This window comes from Mastacembelus armatus, chromosome 17, assembly GCF_900324485.2.
Source record: "Mastacembelus armatus chromosome 17, fMasArm1.2, whole genome shotgun sequence".
Lineage (NCBI taxonomy): Eukaryota > Metazoa > Chordata > Actinopteri > Synbranchiformes > Mastacembelidae > Mastacembelus > Mastacembelus armatus.
This window is the reverse complement of record NC_046649.1, coordinates 22,293,132-22,308,837: the sequence shown is the minus strand read 5'-3', so window position 1 is coordinate 22,308,837 and position 15,706 is coordinate 22,293,132. Positions and strand designations below refer to the sequence as shown.

Here is a 15,706-nt window from a genome sequence, read left to right as displayed (position 1 = left end):
ATTGCTTTTTAAATAATGTGTGTGTGTATGTGTGAATCAGACATGTGACCGCATCAAGCAGTCAGCCAGTGGCACCAAGCGGCGAGTTTTCATCATTGAGACCATGGGGGGCTACTGTGGCTACCTGGCCACTGTGGGCGGCCTGGCTGCAGGCGCAGATGCCGTCTACATCTATGAGGAGCCGTTCGACATCCGAGACCTGCAGGTCAGGACATTAATTTTTTATTTTAGCTTCCTTCTTCTTTTTTTTTTCATAACTTTAATTGAATCGCAGCATTTTCTTTTGCTCCTGGCTCAAACGAACCCATCAACCCCATCTACTCTAGACTGTGTTAACCTTTCCTGATCCAGAGTTCACATTGGCTCTCTTCTATAGTTTAGAAATGACAACCTTACTTTTTTTTTTTTACCTTTTTAATTCTTTCAATTTCTTGGAATTTATTTTATTCAACTCACTAATAGTTACCAACAGTTTTGTGACACATGTTGCAAAGTGTTTAAATCAGGGGAAAAAAGACAAAGCATCATGTTTGGAAAAAGATAAAATAGTTCTCCTGAGAAACTGTTGCACAAACTGCAGAGCCGATCAGGAGAAAAATCTTTCTGTTGCTTTAAATCAACTTGGCCGCATCACAAGGGTAAGGCAGCAGGAATCGTGCCCCCCGGTGTTGCAGATAACATCCTGCACCTCTCCATTGTGGGGAGTGATGAGAGCTGCATGCAGGTCGCAGTCGCTCTGGTTTGACGTGAAGCCTCGCTCTGTGTTTTCAGGCTAACGTGGAGCATCTGACGGAGAAGATGAAGACGAGCATCCAGAGAGGTTTGGTGCTCAGGTGAGGCTGGTTCTTCTGCTTTCAATGCTGCATTTCTCAGTTCTTTCTGTGGCATTGGCTTGTTACACACACTGTGGGGTTTAGTGTGTGTGTGTGTGTGTGTGTGTGTGTAGTACTGAGTATTTATGTACTAATTTTTATTCTATGGTTTATTTCTGTAAATAAGTGTTTTAAATGGATTACACCAAACCAATTGATCTTGTATTGGGTCCAATATGTTTGACATCAGATCGACCTTACAGATGTTACCTCCGGTCATCCGTTGTGGTTATTTTAGTCCACTGCACCATCACACTGTAAAAGTTGCTCCCAGCAGGACTGGTGTCTGTGGAAATAGGACAGACGTAATATTTTGAACAGCAGCTAGGTGACATTGTGCGTCTCTGCTGAGGTTTGCATAGGTTCATTTCTGTAAGACACAGTTAAATAATGAAGCATCATAAGTGTGTATGCAGGTTGCAGTGGACTGTTCAAGGGCACTAAAGAGCACAACTTAGTCTGCTTAAAGGGTTAGTCCACCCAAATCACACAGACGCACTGCACTCTAGTGATATTTGTCCATTTGTACAGTTTTATTTGTTTGAGACATGAATGTGCTTTGTCTCATTTGTGATGATGCTCAGCACTAAAAAAACAAAACAAAAAACTAGCCAGTAGCAATTTACTTGGCTAGAAAGTTGTTCCCAAGGTAACTGCCTTTTTATTTTATTTTCAGTGAACTGACCCGTTTCCTTGTAATGTGTGTTTCAGAAACGAGAACAGCAACGAGAACTTCACCACTGACTTCATCTACCAGCTGTACTCCGAGGAGGGACGGGGAGTGTTCGACTGCAGGAAGAACATCCTCGGGCACATGCAGCAGGTTGAACACACACAAATACACACATAAAGCTTCCTTTTCACTAGTTGACGTAAAGATGATGATGTTTTGAATCATATGGTTCTGAAATTGGGACATGAGGGAATCCACAAAAGAGATGATCCTATTGTTTGGCCAAAATGATTGTAATAAGAACTGTAAATGCTTGTTCAGTAGTTTGTTTGACCACCACCAGGTTGATTGTATTTAAACAGAATATCTTGTTTACTTTCAAAGGGAGGAGCTCCGTCCCCATTTGACAGAAACTTTGGGACCAAAATCTCAGCTAAAGCCATGCAGTGGATCACACGGACACTCAAGGAATCTTTTAAAGGAGGTAAACCCAAAGTCTGTTGCTTCCAACTGATGACTTTAGATTTTCTTGTGGTTCCCTGTTTTTCTGGATTTATCAGGGACTATGTCCTTGCATGTGTGCATACAGTGCGTTTATGTGAAGGCTGGTGCTTGTCTTTGCTGCAGGGAGAGTGTTTGCTAACTCGGAGGACACTGCCTGCCTGTTGGGCATGCGTCGCAGAGCTCTGGTCTTTCAGCCTGTGGCAGAGCTCCGGGATGAGACGGACTTCGTGTAAGAAAATATTCTGTTTTTATCTAACATTAGAAGTGTGGCTTTAGAAAGTATTCACTTCACTTTCTGCACAGTTTGTGTTGTAGATGTAAAGTGATGAAATGTCCAGTAATAAACAGGCAAGAAAACTACAGGCAAATAATATTACTTACAGGTTATTAAGAAAATGTGACTGTTTAAATATACAAAGTGAAGGAAGAATACTTTCTCCAACCACTATGTATATACACCACTGGTCCAAAGTTTGGACACATTCCCATTGAAATGAATGAGAAAGTGTCCAAACTTTGGACTGTAAGTGTAGTTTTCCATATCAGCAGGTATTGGACTAAACTTGCATTTGCCTTGAAAATGACAACATCCTTGTAGTTTTCTGTTTAATCTGTAGATGTCAATTAGAAAAAAAATATTCTTGCAGTTGAAACTTTCTAAACGTTTCTCTGCAGACAGTAGACGTTTTAGTCATGAAGTGCAGTTTCATATACAGATCTGTCCTGTGTTTGTCCTTTTAGCCACAGGATCCCGAAGGAGCAGTGGTGGCTGAAGCTCCGTCCACTGATGAAAATCCTGGCCAAGTACAAGACCAGCTACGACGTGTCCGACTCGGGCCAGCTGGAACACGTGACGCGCTTCCAACCCAAAGACAGCAACAGCTCTTCAGCCATCTGAGCCACCGCCGTGCCGCCAACGGTGACAGCTTCTCATGCAATGACTGACTGCAGTTACATTAAGGTTATAAAGACAGGAGGTAATGTTAAAGTTATACTGTACCGTACCTTCAGAAGGATCTGCTGTATTTTAGATAACCCTCCAATTTAATGGAGGGTGCCATTTGGAACCGAGCTCTTTTATGTAGTTTCAACAAGATAGAAGTGCTAACATCTATTTTCTAGAGCCCTAATCAAAGATATTATATACTCAGACATGCACTCCTCTTTCTGTACTGTGTTATTTAAGTTTTAGTCTTGAAAAGTAGTTTTACATTTTAAGTCTGTTATTTAATTTTCTGCAGCACTTTGAAACTCTTCATTAAATTAATCACTAAAAGCTGCTGGAAGAGGAAGTCTGTGTCAGGAGGATCACTTACTCTCTGTTACCACCTTGACAAAAAACAACACTGCCATTTTGATTGTACAATGCTTGAAAACCTGAAGGAAAACGTGACCTACAGGAGGTTCAGTGAGGCTTGAGGACGGTGTGTCCTGTCACCTGCTATACCATGTTGTTGTGGTCTTTGCTGTTTATGTGTGGCATTGTTAGTGGTTATTTGTGATTGAAGTCCTGCTGTTGCTTTAGTTTGGCAGTGAAGTGGAGAATGTCCCAACCTGTACGCTACATTAACCTCATGGCAGTGTGATGTCAGAGTCCTGTCCCAGAGTAATAAAGCATTTATTGTGTGGAAAATTAGAGGAGATGGTTTTGTGTTACATGTATAACTTCTTACAGGAACTGTGGTTAAAAGGATTGATACTTTCTCACTCTAGTGGATACAGATAGGTCTAGTTTTATGGCTCAGGTTTTGAATTATCTGTCATTATGAGAGGTCAAATCAACAGTCCCTGTTACTCCAGCTAGTTCTGACATCTCTGATTCTTAGAACATGCTACTGGTGATTTCACCTCCGCTGTACTGCAGCAGAGATGGATGGTGTTACATCAATGTCAAAACTAGGGTGAAAATTATAGACCTGCATGTTTTAACTGTTCGTGAGCACAAATGTGAACCCTGAAGCACAGAAAGAAGAGCTCTATGTATTTTTATATCACGCTCAAACTGTTTTGGTTTTTTTACTCTCTATTTGATAGTTTTCCTCCCTGGGCTGATATGTCCAAGATGACAAGTCCGAGATGTCAGACAAGACCAAACAAGTGTAAGTTTAATACGCCCTGTGCTTTATATATATCATGGTGACATTAATTATTTATTAGTCAAACCAGTGTTTCTTCTGAAAGTGTGTATGACTAATAAATAATTAACGTTACCATAAGATAAAGCACAGTGTTGATGCCCTTCTTCTTCTTTGGTATTTAATGGCAGATGGCATCCTTAGGTTGCATTCACGTTACTGCCAAAATTTGTCTGTGCGTTGTCGACATTTGAATTAGTATAATTTGTAAAGAAAGGGAGACGATAGAGATTATCTGAGGGTGGTGGTACAGTATTATAACGGAACGAGATGTTATTGTTAATAATTCAGTCGAGTTAGCGGACTGTTACGACGGTAAGTCATGTTTCCCTAATGTCCGTGAACATGTCATGGGAATGTTGCGTTAGGGTTTTGTCGGACAGATGAGTTTTTGGTGTGTGTGATTCAGGTACGTTCTGCGCTTTATCTGTATTATGGTAACGTTAATTATTTATTTATTCTAAAAGCGTGTATGATAAGTTGATTCTATAAACTAACGATAATGTTATTTATCACCACCGCGGATGTAGACATTAGCTAATGCAGTGACATTTGATTAGCTAAACTGGACAAGCAGCTGTCGAAATGTTCGTATCAGACAAATAATATTATGTAACTTATATCTTGTCTTTGCTTTGGAGTCTAACCGTGAAATCATGTTTATTCCCAGCACCCGGACGTGTAACGTTACGTCGATGCCGTTTAAGGCGCCGTATAGCTAACATGTTAGCGATAGCTAGCGTTAGCTAAATTAGCATCACACACATTTCAGGACAAATCGGTGCCGAGGTTTGATGTGTTGACTCAGTAAAATCAATAAACATGATTTCAGTCAGATCATTATCACCTTAAACATCACCGCTAAATGCAAAGCTGCTCCATCTCCTTCTCCAGTTAAGTAACGCTGAGCTAACGTTAGCTAGCACCGGTGTTTTAGCTAATCAATAATAATAATTAACGTTACCGTAATACAGATAAAGCACTGACATTAGTTGGCAATAACATGATGCCACCAGCCATTAAATACCAAAGAAGAAGAGGGGCATCAACACTGTGCTTTATCTTATGGTAACGTTAATTATTTATTAGTCATACACACCTTTAGACGAAATACTGTTTGACTAATAAATAATTAACGTTATCGTAATATATATAAAGCACAGAGCGTATTAAACTTTCACTTGTTCGGCCTTGTCTGACATCTTGGACTTCAGCACAGAGGATGGATGGAGAGTGAGAAACACATTTGAGGAGGAATAAAAACAGTTTGAGCGTGATATTATTATAAACATACGCACAGCTCTTCTTTGTGTGCACACAAACCTCACATTTGTGCTGGTGAACTGTTAAAACATGCAGGTCTGCATTTTTCACATTGATGTAATAAACTGGGTTGGCACAGACGCACAATGACCAAAAAGTGAGGCTTTAATTAAAAAAACGATTTATTCTATTTACAGCAGTAAATAGATGCAAAATAAGTTACAAAAAATTCAGTCGTGTGGTTTTAGATCATGAGAAACTGACAGAGATGCATTCTGCTAACAGGCATTAAGCTTTTCACTATGTTTTTATGATATTGGCTAAATTCATTCACAGTTTGGAGTGGACAGGTTCAGGACTTTTCATGTTGGTCTTAAAACCGCACTGATGCACAATTCTGTACCTAAGAGTAGGTCTTATAACTTTTGCTGTTCTCCCTGTAATGTTTCACCCAGAGCATGAGAGTCACATTCACAGTCCTCTCACCTCAAATCAAGCAGCAGCTGTGGAGGGCAGGGACACTAAGACAACTACTCTCATGTACAGACTGAGGCATGCCAATTGCATTTTCAGAACATGAAAAGTCCTGAACTTGTTATTTAAGCTACTGATTTAAAAAAAAAAAAAAAATCATGTAATACTCAGAATTTCATAAATATGTTCAGTACATCTATAGAAAGAAATGAATTCCAGTAAGGAACCAGATTATTTATCTTTAACACTTATCAGCCCAGCATTTGTGTTTTCAGTTCATAGTGCACCTCACTACAGTAGAAGTCCAGTTAAGTTTTCAATTAGAAAATGCCTACCGACTGTTACATGAAAACCCATGAGGGATCTTTCTTTATCGTCTCGTTCTCTGGGCCGAGGATGGCAGCAGCATGCGTCCTCTGACCAGCACTAAGGTACCTGCACGGAAACATGACAAAGAACATACGTCATAATTTTGTTTCCAAACAATGTGTGTTTTAAAAGTCTGAAATGTCTTCTGTTAACCAGAGAATGTGTTTGTACCTTTCAGCCACATCCACAAGGTTTTTATGACTCACAGCAAAGAGTCTTTCTCTGTGACTCTGCTTCATGTGATCTGTGACCCCACTGAGGAAAGGACCCATTCCTACAAAACAAAGCAAACTACTGTCAAACCTGTTACCTGTTTTGCTTATAAAAGATTTATTTATTTTTAATAGTTCAACGGTTCAAAACACAGAGCACGAGAGCTTGCACTTTGTAGATTACAGTGTTTGTAATCATTGGCAGAAGTAGCTTAGAAAATAGCTTTGAGCCAGCTGAGAAACATTAATGTTGCCAATAAAATGTACAAAAGATTTGGTGTGTATTAAGGTCTGAACGAGATGACGTCAGGATGCAGTTCATCAGGTGACTGAACACAGTGAGAGTCTCACCTTTGTCTGCAGGGGCTACAGGTGAGTCGACAGCGGCGAAGACTGCCAGTTTGGCCTCATCAATGTCTTGCTGGGTGAACTGTCCTGACTTTGCCCAGTCGATGCCTTTATAAAATGCAGACAAAGTCTGCACTGAGTTTGGATCCCTTGGACAGGAATAAAATGAGGTCAACCCAGAGGAAAATGTTTAAAACCATAAATACAACATCTTCTAACAAACACTGTCCTAAAACAGGACAGACTAAACTAAAACTGGAGTGTTACAAGGTTTCTAAAGGAACAGGATCATTACATGATGCTGACATGAAATATTAAGCTGTTAGCAGTAAATGATACAGTACAAGTTTTCCCCTCATTTCTATACATTTCTGCAATGTGCAGAACGGTACACATCTACTCACCTGTATGAGTAAAAGGAGAAGAGTCCGCCTCCCCCCATCCGGGCTCCACCCCCATACGCACCACCCTTCTCTCGGATCTCTCCATGGAGAAATTTGGCTGTCATCATCCTCGCCAAGATGCACAGACTGACGGGGGGAAAAAAAAAAAAAAAGTGATGTGGATGTAAAACATTTTATTGAAGTCATTTGTAGAATAATTATTTCCAGCAGAAAATAAGTTACAGTGATTTTATCCTGAAAAAGGAGCATGCACTAAAGTGATATTAAACAATACTAAAGTCACCTGGCATAGTCCTCGTGAGTGAAAGGTACCGTACGGATACTCTTGCTGACAAAATTGACAGGGAAAGGCATCTGGAAGAAGGTTTTCATCTGACATGGGTGGAAATTCAGGTCCTGCAGATGAAACGTTCAGTAATCAGCAGTTGGATTACAATTAAAAGGATTGCTGGCATTTACCTCTCACTAAGTCTGGTAAATTAGTGTCTGTGTTAAAATCAAGACCACACTGCCTCCAGGTCAAGTAGAAGAAAATGATCTCTATCAAACTACTTCAGGTACAGTATCTCCCATCGCCAGAAACTACTCTCGCTGTGCGCTTGTTGTGTTGATGGTGATTAGGAAACTGCTAAAGATTGAAGATGACAAAAACTCACTGTGACACTTTTAAAATCACAACACTGAAGAAAAGAACAGGCTAAACTGAACTTACACTGATCAGCTTTCTGTTCGGCCCTGAGTCGCTCAGAGGATCCAGTGGTCTCTTTATGAAAGGAATAATAAAGAAGGCTGAATAAATAAATTGCATCTTTATTTACAAGTCTACATGACAGATATTCTGCCTGTTGGATCCTTACCTCAATAATATTTGACCTAATAGGTTTACGTTCCTTTCTGTTGCCAGCGACTTCCTTCATAAAACTCTCCAGTTGTGTTGCTGCGTCAGACATTTTCTGTGGTGTTGTGTTGATTGCACACCTGTAAAGAGCACGCATTTCAGTGTGATGTGCCAAAAGTTTGCCAGGTACATGATCCATCTTTTCAAAGTTGAATTTTTCTGGGTCAAACCAACAAAAACCCAGAGAGCAAACCAGTTTTTGTATTAATTTAGCTGATGATAAACTCATTCCCCTGGGAGATGAACCCACCTCATGTTGTCTGGGTTGAGAATGTGCTTTTTGATCCTGGGTAACGTCCTGACGACATGGCTGAGGTCAGACATCTCAGCGACCCTCTTCATGAACTTCACCTATCGTTCAAATAAAAACACGGTACCTAAATTACAACAGGAGAACACAGACACTGAAGAAAACCAAAAATAAAATGACATCCAACAGTGTCTTAGAGCTAGGTCTACAATAAAGGGTGGACCTGTGGTAGTTTGAAAGGTGTTTTACAGTGGAAATGAACACTGTAGATATAGAGCACGTGACAGTTGTCAGTACCTGTTCCATTCCACCAAAAGCTTCCTGAAGGTCTCCTGCTGGAGTCAGGTGACGACCCGCCCGGGTCATAGCGTACATGTGACCAGAGTATGAGATCCCATTGGCTAACTCCTGTGCTGACATCATCACCAACACCTTAAGGCGCTCCTCGTCATCCAAGCGTGGGCTGAAAAGGAAAAGATTCAAATGATCATGATGTTTTAAAAACCAGACGCAGCTCACTCTCCATCACCTTTAGCTGCCGTTTTTCTATTTGTAGAATCTGCGTGAACTAGCATCTGCAGGCGTCTGTAGCTGTCAGAGGTGCTAACCTGTTGAAAATGTCGCTCCACAGCTGAAACATGTGAGGAAGGTTCCTCTCCAGGCAGGAGGAGAACAGGAGAACAGCCTGAAACACAGAGCAGACAACTATTGAGACACGCTCTTCACTCTGTGTGAACACACGATTAATTAATGTCACAACAAACCTGCAGCAGTAAATCCTCTTTAGTCAAAACAGGGAATTACTAATGGCACCTGTGCCAAGTTTGTCTAGATAAATATTTTGATTTGAAGTTCGTTTCTGTACCTGCTTTCCAGGAAGCCAAAGGGCTTCAGCTGATACCAGCATACACTGTGCAATAAAGCAGGGAATCTCACTGCACCATTTGTCAGGCACAAATTTACATTTTCATGTCTTTGGACGGCAGCACGACATCCACACACATGCAGGACCAGGGACAGTATCCAGACACTCTGTTGGCACTGACCTGCTCATACGCATCCAGCTGGGTGGAGTCAGGGATGACCTGGGTGGAAACAGACATGCCCCCTGTCCTCAGGTCCATCTGCTGGGCCTGTTGCCTGTAGTCCAAAGGTCCACAGCCCATCCTGATTAAACAGATACACACAAACACAGGGTTGGCTTTATCAAGGTGGAGTTGCAGTCTCTTTTAGAGAACTACTTTTTTCCAACATAAAACTGTTCTCAGTTCTAGATAACACGTAAATAGGGAAATGTTGTACTTCATGAAAGGCGCCTTGAATAGTTTGTGTGTCTTTGCATGTATGGCAGATAATCACACACACACAATGTAAAACAGAAACAGAAAAAACAGAATAAACAAAGTTTAAAAAAAAGTTTTTCTTCCCAAAGAGACAATCCCTGACCCGCATTTGTGTCCTTTAGATGGTGCCATGGTCTTAGAGACTCACTTGGTAATAACACTGCAGAAGAGCGGGACATAGAGCCTGAGGTCCTCAGGCAGGGTGTTCAGGCTACACATGGCTCTGAAGTAAACCAAGCCGTTGGTGGGCTGCTCACAGTACTGCACCGGCACACCTCCTGTGGAGATTAGGAAAGCACTCAACAGTTTCAAACACTCTTGCCTTGGATGAAGACCATGATGGAATCACTGTGTGAATATAGTGTGAGCTGTGATATGCTGGACCTCCGCAGGTTTCCTACCTGCAGTGCTGATGTGAACTGGAGTGATGGGTATGGTGGGCTCAATGTCAGACACTTTGAGTGCAGGTAGACTGGAGGCATCCTGGGTTTTACTCTGAGCAGCCAGCAGCTCCAGACCTTTCAAGGAAGAGAAAAAACTGAGTGTCACATAACATACTGGATACTTCAGTCGCAACTTCTTTCATTACAGTCTGATTCAATTAATTAGCAAACAGAGTGTTGGCACATAAAGCAGTGAAATGATTGTTACCTTTCTCATAGATGTCTTTTCTGTCACTGTCAGTCAGAGCTTGGATCTTTTCCTGGAGCTTCTCTTCCTCGGTCTTGGCCTGTTTCTCCAGGTAGGCCTCATCTGGGCTCATGGACAGGGTCAGTCTGTGTGTGTTCTCCTGCAGGACCAGTTGATGGTGAGTGGGAGAATTAAAGGGCAGCATGAATTATCACTCCCACCTTCTTTGAGAATTAGAGATTACACCCACTTCTACATTCAGTGGCGCAGCTACATGTAATAGCTTAGAAAACAGTTATAAGTGCCAACCTGCTTCATGTTGCTCCTATTGTCCTCAGCAGTCTACTTGTAATGTCTACAGGAGAGGCATACGAGCACATGTATCTAAATAGTACTAGTTATATTCACCTTAAAGTACTGCTTGACTTTGTCCTGGAGGAAATGGGGGTTTTCTTTCAGAGCCTGTCTGAACCTGGCAACACTGTCACTGATCTGCAGCAGCTCCACTGGGTCACCATCATGGTTCCACAATGACGCAATGTACTAGACACAGAAAACAAAGTCAAGAGTCAAGAGTGAGGAAACTAAATGCTGTCAAAGTTTAATTTGCTGTAAACTGAACAAGATGGACACGTTTACTTCCTTATTTATGCAAAAACATAGTGAAAAGTGGGGAAACCAAGAAACATTGAATTTCATGGATAGAGATCACTAACTAACATTGTTAATGTTTCTAATGTGCTGTACACATTGAGGTTTATCCATGTGCATAATGTCCTTGAGGTTGTGAAAACAAAGTACAAGTTAGAAATAAACAGCAGTGAACTCACTGAGGCCAGAGACAGACCAAAGCTGGTGGACTGGTGTTTCATCTGGATCTCGATCTTATGGAGGAGCGCCTCGATCCTTTCCTCCTCAAAGCCTTTCCTGTGTTGGACGACAAGTCGAAGGAAGGCAGCGTTGTAAATATTTAATACCAAGCCATGAAACAAAAAGCAGAACACCCACTGGGACTGTGGGACTTACTCTATAATGTCATCGATGGTTGTGCTGATGATTTGTTTCACCCTCTCTGTGTCCTCCTCTGCCATTCCCTGCAGTCCTATGCTGAATGATGCCTCTTTGGTGCTGCCATCATATCTGCAGAACACGACTTTCCACTAAGTTCAGCACTTGAACAGAATGAATGTGTAATACCAAATTAACCAGGCAATGAGGTAAAGTCAGTACTTTAGTTTTCCACCCAAACTGATAAAATCAAACTGTAATATAAACGTGTTGCTTTAAATGATGGACGTGTATGTTGCATCACTTTTCAAGAATTATATCTCATTACAATTTGACGCAGGTCAGTCGTGTACACACCCTACAACAGAGGAGAAGTCCGTTCCTATCTTGGGTTCAATAAGAGCTTTGTAGAAAGGAGAGTTTGGTCCAGAGATCATTAGAGAGGACAGCAGGCTGAGAGTGAATCCTTCAAATGTGTCAGTGACGCTGCATAGAGAAACCAGAACAACAGATCAGATGTTACTGAACAGCAAAGCTTTTTAAAGAACTGCTTCATAATGATGACTTGCTGATTTGAAAACGATACCCTGTAAAAGAAGGTCACACAAAAAAGATGCACAGCAGCAGAGGAAGCACTGTGGCTTAGAAAGGCTTAGAAAGGCTATCCTATTTCTAGACGAGTTTCTGTACAAATGCTTCTGTAAGACACAGCAGGAAAGAGATGATGTGATCTTACTCTCCCAGCAGGTAGCTCACACACAGAGTGTTCTGCCTGGCTGGATCTGGAGCTAGGACATCAGGGCTGCAGGTCACATGATCCTCTCTCTGTGGAGGCCAGTGAAATTCACAGTGACGGAAAATGACTATTCAATATGCAAATGCAACCATGCATGCAAAAAAATATAAATATATATATATAACTACTCTTCTTAGTTGAAATTATTTAATGGCCATAACAGCAACTGGAAACACTCTTCATACAAGTGAAATTTAAGGTTGAGACTGCAGACAACCTTTATGCATACTTTATATTACAGTTTGTTCTGACTAGATTGGAGAGAAAAGACATACAGTTTACTCATTTCACTTGTTTTTAAGTCTTTTCACAATAAAATGGGTTTTCTTTGCCAGGTGCTGCAGTCACTTTGAATTTCTACAGGAAACCTTTGATGGCATTGTTACCATAGTAGTTGTGTTTTTTTCAAATAGTCTTTCAACCATAGATGTTGCTGTTGATATGTCTGAATTACAAACTTACTGGACTGGTCCAGTATGGCTGGGAGGGGACTTCTGTGTTTGGGTTGATGCGCTCAAATTTGGACAGAGCGTCTTCTTCAATTTGCTTCAGATGCTGCTCTAAGGGCAAATCTCCGTAGGTAAAGAACCTGATGATGAAAAAAAAAAACAAAACAAAACACATTGTTTGTTTGTGTTCTTCATGTTTTATGGTCCTTTTTTTTTTTTTTTTTAAGGGAATACACTTTTCTTCGGTCTGTTTATGTGTATGTGTACGTGTATTGTGTGTGTGTGTGTGTGTGTGTGTGTGTGTGTGTGTGTGTGTGTGTGTGTGTGTCCGTGTGTGTGTCCGTCCCCTCACCTAGCATTACTGGGGTGGTAATGTGTGGCATGGAATTGTTTGAGTTGCTCCCAGGTAAGGTCGGGGATGGAAAGAGGTTCTCCTCCCGACACCACAGAGTAGGTGTGGTCCGGATACAGCTTGTTCTGAAGGTGCTGGGCGTACAAGCGCTCATTGTCCGACTGTAGAGACACAAACACAAAAGGATCTGTAATGACTTATAAAGAAAACACCATGGATTTTTGGATTGTATTGTAAGAATCAATTATTTTTTTTTACAGTATTGACAAAAACATAATATTAAGGTCACAAAATGTGTCAAAAAAAGGAAGATCAGAATGATCCAGTTTACTTTGTTAGCTAATTCAAATCATGATTTGGTGATTTAAAAATTACTGAACATATCAAAGATGATTAGTATGTGTAGAATACAGACTATATAAATCAAATCATTTCAAAGAAATCTTAACATCAGTGACTGGGAAAGTGTTTACTCACAAAAACCCCCTTCATTTCATTGAACACTACTCCTTTAAACACCAAAGGAGTGTTGGGATCTGTGGGATTTTCATTCTCCAGTCTCCAGCCCTCCTGCCTGGAAAATTAAGGCACAGAAACTTATTGAGCATTTCTGACTGCACCAGAACTGACAAGTGATATTCTCAAATACTTTCCATGATCTGTTTTAGCCTAGCGTAGAAAATACAATGAGCACCAAATAAAAATAATTATGGGAATTATAAGGAGGATTTATTGCTTTTTTGGGTTCAAATAAAAATGCAGAATTCTTAATTCTACCATAGAGCACGTAACTTTACAGCAATACAAAATACTCACCAGAAATCTTGTTCTCGTAAACAAGGGAAGAAAACAGCATCCAGATAGACGGACAGGAGATTCTGGAAGTCTGTACTGTTTTGGGTTGAGAACGGATACATGGTGTAGTCACTGGCTGCTCACAAGAAAACAAACAAACCAAAAGAAAAGTGACAAAGCTCATCAGACACTAGGCAAGCAGAACATCATGTGGTCTTATTCTGTTCTATGACAAGTGGGTAGAAGCATTTCTATTCCATTATTCTGACTCTGTACTGATACACATAAACAAATAAACAAATTTTAAATGACAGGAACCCTCAGACACTCAGAGATCACACAGTTTCAATTTTAGCTCTGTACCTGTGAAGGCATTCATGAAGGTGGACAGAGACCGGTTGAGCATCTTGAAGAAAGGGTCTCTGCACGGATACTTTTGAGATCCACAGAGCACTGTATGCTCCAGGATGTGTGGGACCCCGGTACTATCCATGGGGGTTGTCCGGAACTGAACACTGAAAAGCAACAACAGGTTCATCAACCATCAGCTTTTTGCACAGCCAAAGGTTATACTGTGACTGGGATGTTGCATATACAAAAGCCCTTCACATAAACACATTTTAAAATCACACAGTGTGAGAGGACTCTCCCACCTGAAGAGGTTGTTAGAGTCATCTCTAGCTGCATGCAGGTACTGAGCTCCAGTTTTGTCATGAGTCAACTTCACTGCTGTGAGAAACAAGTCAGGGACTGCTGCGACCTGGAAAAGGTGGAATGAGAACAGTACAGATGTTCATCAAAATACAGATGCAGCAGGTAGAACAAGAATATCCATTAAATCATAACTAGATTTTCAACTAAACTAAATCCACAGTATGATCCTTCAAACAACAACCAGGAAATGGCCAGTTTACTCGTACAGTATTGTTTCATGCAACTAGACCAGTGTCCAACGTGTCTGCAAACAAAGTTAAGCCCAAAAATGAAAGTGTATGATTCCACCGACCTCTTTGACCGTAAAGCCGTGGATTTTCTGTCCTGGCTGGTACTGCAGAGCCCTCTCTCTTGCTGACGTACTTTTCAGCCTCCATGGATGCTGCTGGCCTTTGAAACTAGGAGGAAACAACATGAATCACCCTTCATGCATGGATTAAAGGAAACGCCAAGGATTTCCTTCAGAACTTTCTAAAACCTTCTATGTGGCCCTTTGATTTAAAGGCTGAAAAACAAACAAGGATATAATTTTAAAGAAGGACCTGGATTGAAGTTCTGTTTATTTTTTTGATTATACATGGCAGGTATTAACTTTACAAGGTGCACATTTCTTAGCTGAGCCCATAAAAGCCATTAACGTTACTACAAACGATAAACCACTAACTTTAACTGTAAGAACTTTCTCTGAGACTCCTCCCTGTAAGTTAGTTATTAACAAAAATACACTTTAAAGCCTGTTGTTCCATTAAAACGACTAAGAGTAACGTTAGCATTAGCGGTTAGCACCAATGGGATGCCTTCTCATCCTGCTTTCATCAGTTTATGGCACTTTACGACAAAGTCAATGCACCATTTCGTTTTTTCAACAAAACATCTTAGCACACCTTCATATACAGCGAGTAAATGTCGCGGTACTACTAACGAAACAGCACAAACAAGTATGGTTTCGTTCATTTTAACGTTACATGTGAGTTATGCGACTGGCTAGCTAACTTCAGGTTAGCTAAGGTTACCTTGGATACCGAAGTTTCCGGAGCACCGCCTTAGTTTGTCGGAACATTGTTTGTCAGCACCTAAATGTTACAACTATAATGACATCCACTATGCTCGACTATAAAACTACGCAATTTTAGGCAGTTCTTTCTAATAAACACACGTTATTCCCAAATCTGCATCCTCCCATGCCGTCTACTACAGTCGACATGTTGGTTAACTTG

General features: G+C 40.9%; 2 protein-coding genes across 6 annotated transcripts in view; one reads left to right on the top strand and one right to left on the bottom strand.

The window, feature by feature from the left end:
• pfkpb (phosphofructokinase, platelet b) overlaps window positions 1-3,685 on the top strand; it is a 23,507-nt gene extending 19,822 nt beyond the window's left edge. For all 3 annotated transcript variants that reach the window (XM_026313963.2, XM_026313962.2, XM_026313961.1), the window contains 6 exons: window positions 41-205; window positions 772-833; window positions 1,584-1,695; window positions 1,930-2,029; window positions 2,173-2,278; window positions 2,791-3,685. In XM_026313963.2, coding sequence (XP_026169748.1) covers window positions 41-205; window positions 772-833; window positions 1,584-1,695; window positions 1,930-2,029; window positions 2,173-2,278; window positions 2,791-2,947 — 702 coding nt within the window. In that variant the 3' untranslated portion in view covers window positions 2,948-3,685. The remainder of the gene's footprint in view (window positions 1-40; window positions 206-771; window positions 834-1,583; window positions 1,696-1,929; window positions 2,030-2,172; window positions 2,279-2,790) is intronic.
• On the bottom strand, window positions 514-15,706 carry pitrm1 (pitrilysin metallopeptidase 1). 3 transcript variants are annotated; one of them, XM_026313188.2, is made up of 28 exons: window positions 15,503-15,706; window positions 14,782-14,887; window positions 14,429-14,535; window positions 14,139-14,290; window positions 13,797-13,911; window positions 13,458-13,554; window positions 12,981-13,141; window positions 12,642-12,768; window positions 12,120-12,208; window positions 11,741-11,869; window positions 11,402-11,515; window positions 11,206-11,302; window positions 10,784-10,918; window positions 10,397-10,535; window positions 10,147-10,263; window positions 9,894-10,023; window positions 9,449-9,569; window positions 9,011-9,087; window positions 8,700-8,865; window positions 8,403-8,503; window positions 8,112-8,232; window positions 7,967-8,017; window positions 7,538-7,650; window positions 7,255-7,380; window positions 6,854-6,999; window positions 6,462-6,564; window positions 6,257-6,356; window positions 514-1,158 (listed from the first exon to the last, which is right to left on the bottom strand). In XM_026313188.2, exons 1-27 carry the CDS (start codon window positions 15,547-15,549, stop codon window positions 6,263-6,265), a joined length of 3,081 nt encoding a protein of 1,026 aa, XP_026168973.1. In that variant the 5' UTR covers window positions 15,550-15,706; the 3' UTR covers window positions 514-1,158; window positions 6,257-6,262. The 3 variants fall into 3 exon arrangements, with proteins under 3 accessions (XP_026168973.1, XP_026168972.1, XP_026168974.1); XM_026313187.1 differs by lacking the exon at window positions 514-1,158 and having other exon boundaries at window positions 5,612-6,356; XM_026313189.1 differs by lacking the exons at window positions 514-1,158; window positions 12,642-12,768; window positions 12,981-13,141; ... (4 more) ...; window positions 14,782-14,887; window positions 15,503-15,706 and having other exon boundaries at window positions 5,612-6,356; window positions 12,050-12,183.

Coding starts and splice junctions, on each gene's coding strand:
- pitrm1 (XM_026313188.2), bottom strand. CDS start 15,549: ATGTTCCGACAAACTAAGGCGGTGCTCCGGAAACTTCGGTATCCAAG. Junction 9,088..9,448: donor AGCTGGATGCGTATGAGCAG/GTCAGTGCCAAC, acceptor TCTGTGTTTCAG/GCTGTTCTCCTGTTCTCCTC. Junction 7,381..7,537: donor ACTCACGAGGACTATGCCAG/GTGACTTTAGTA, acceptor TCCCCCCGTCAG/TCTGTGCATCTTGGCGAGGA.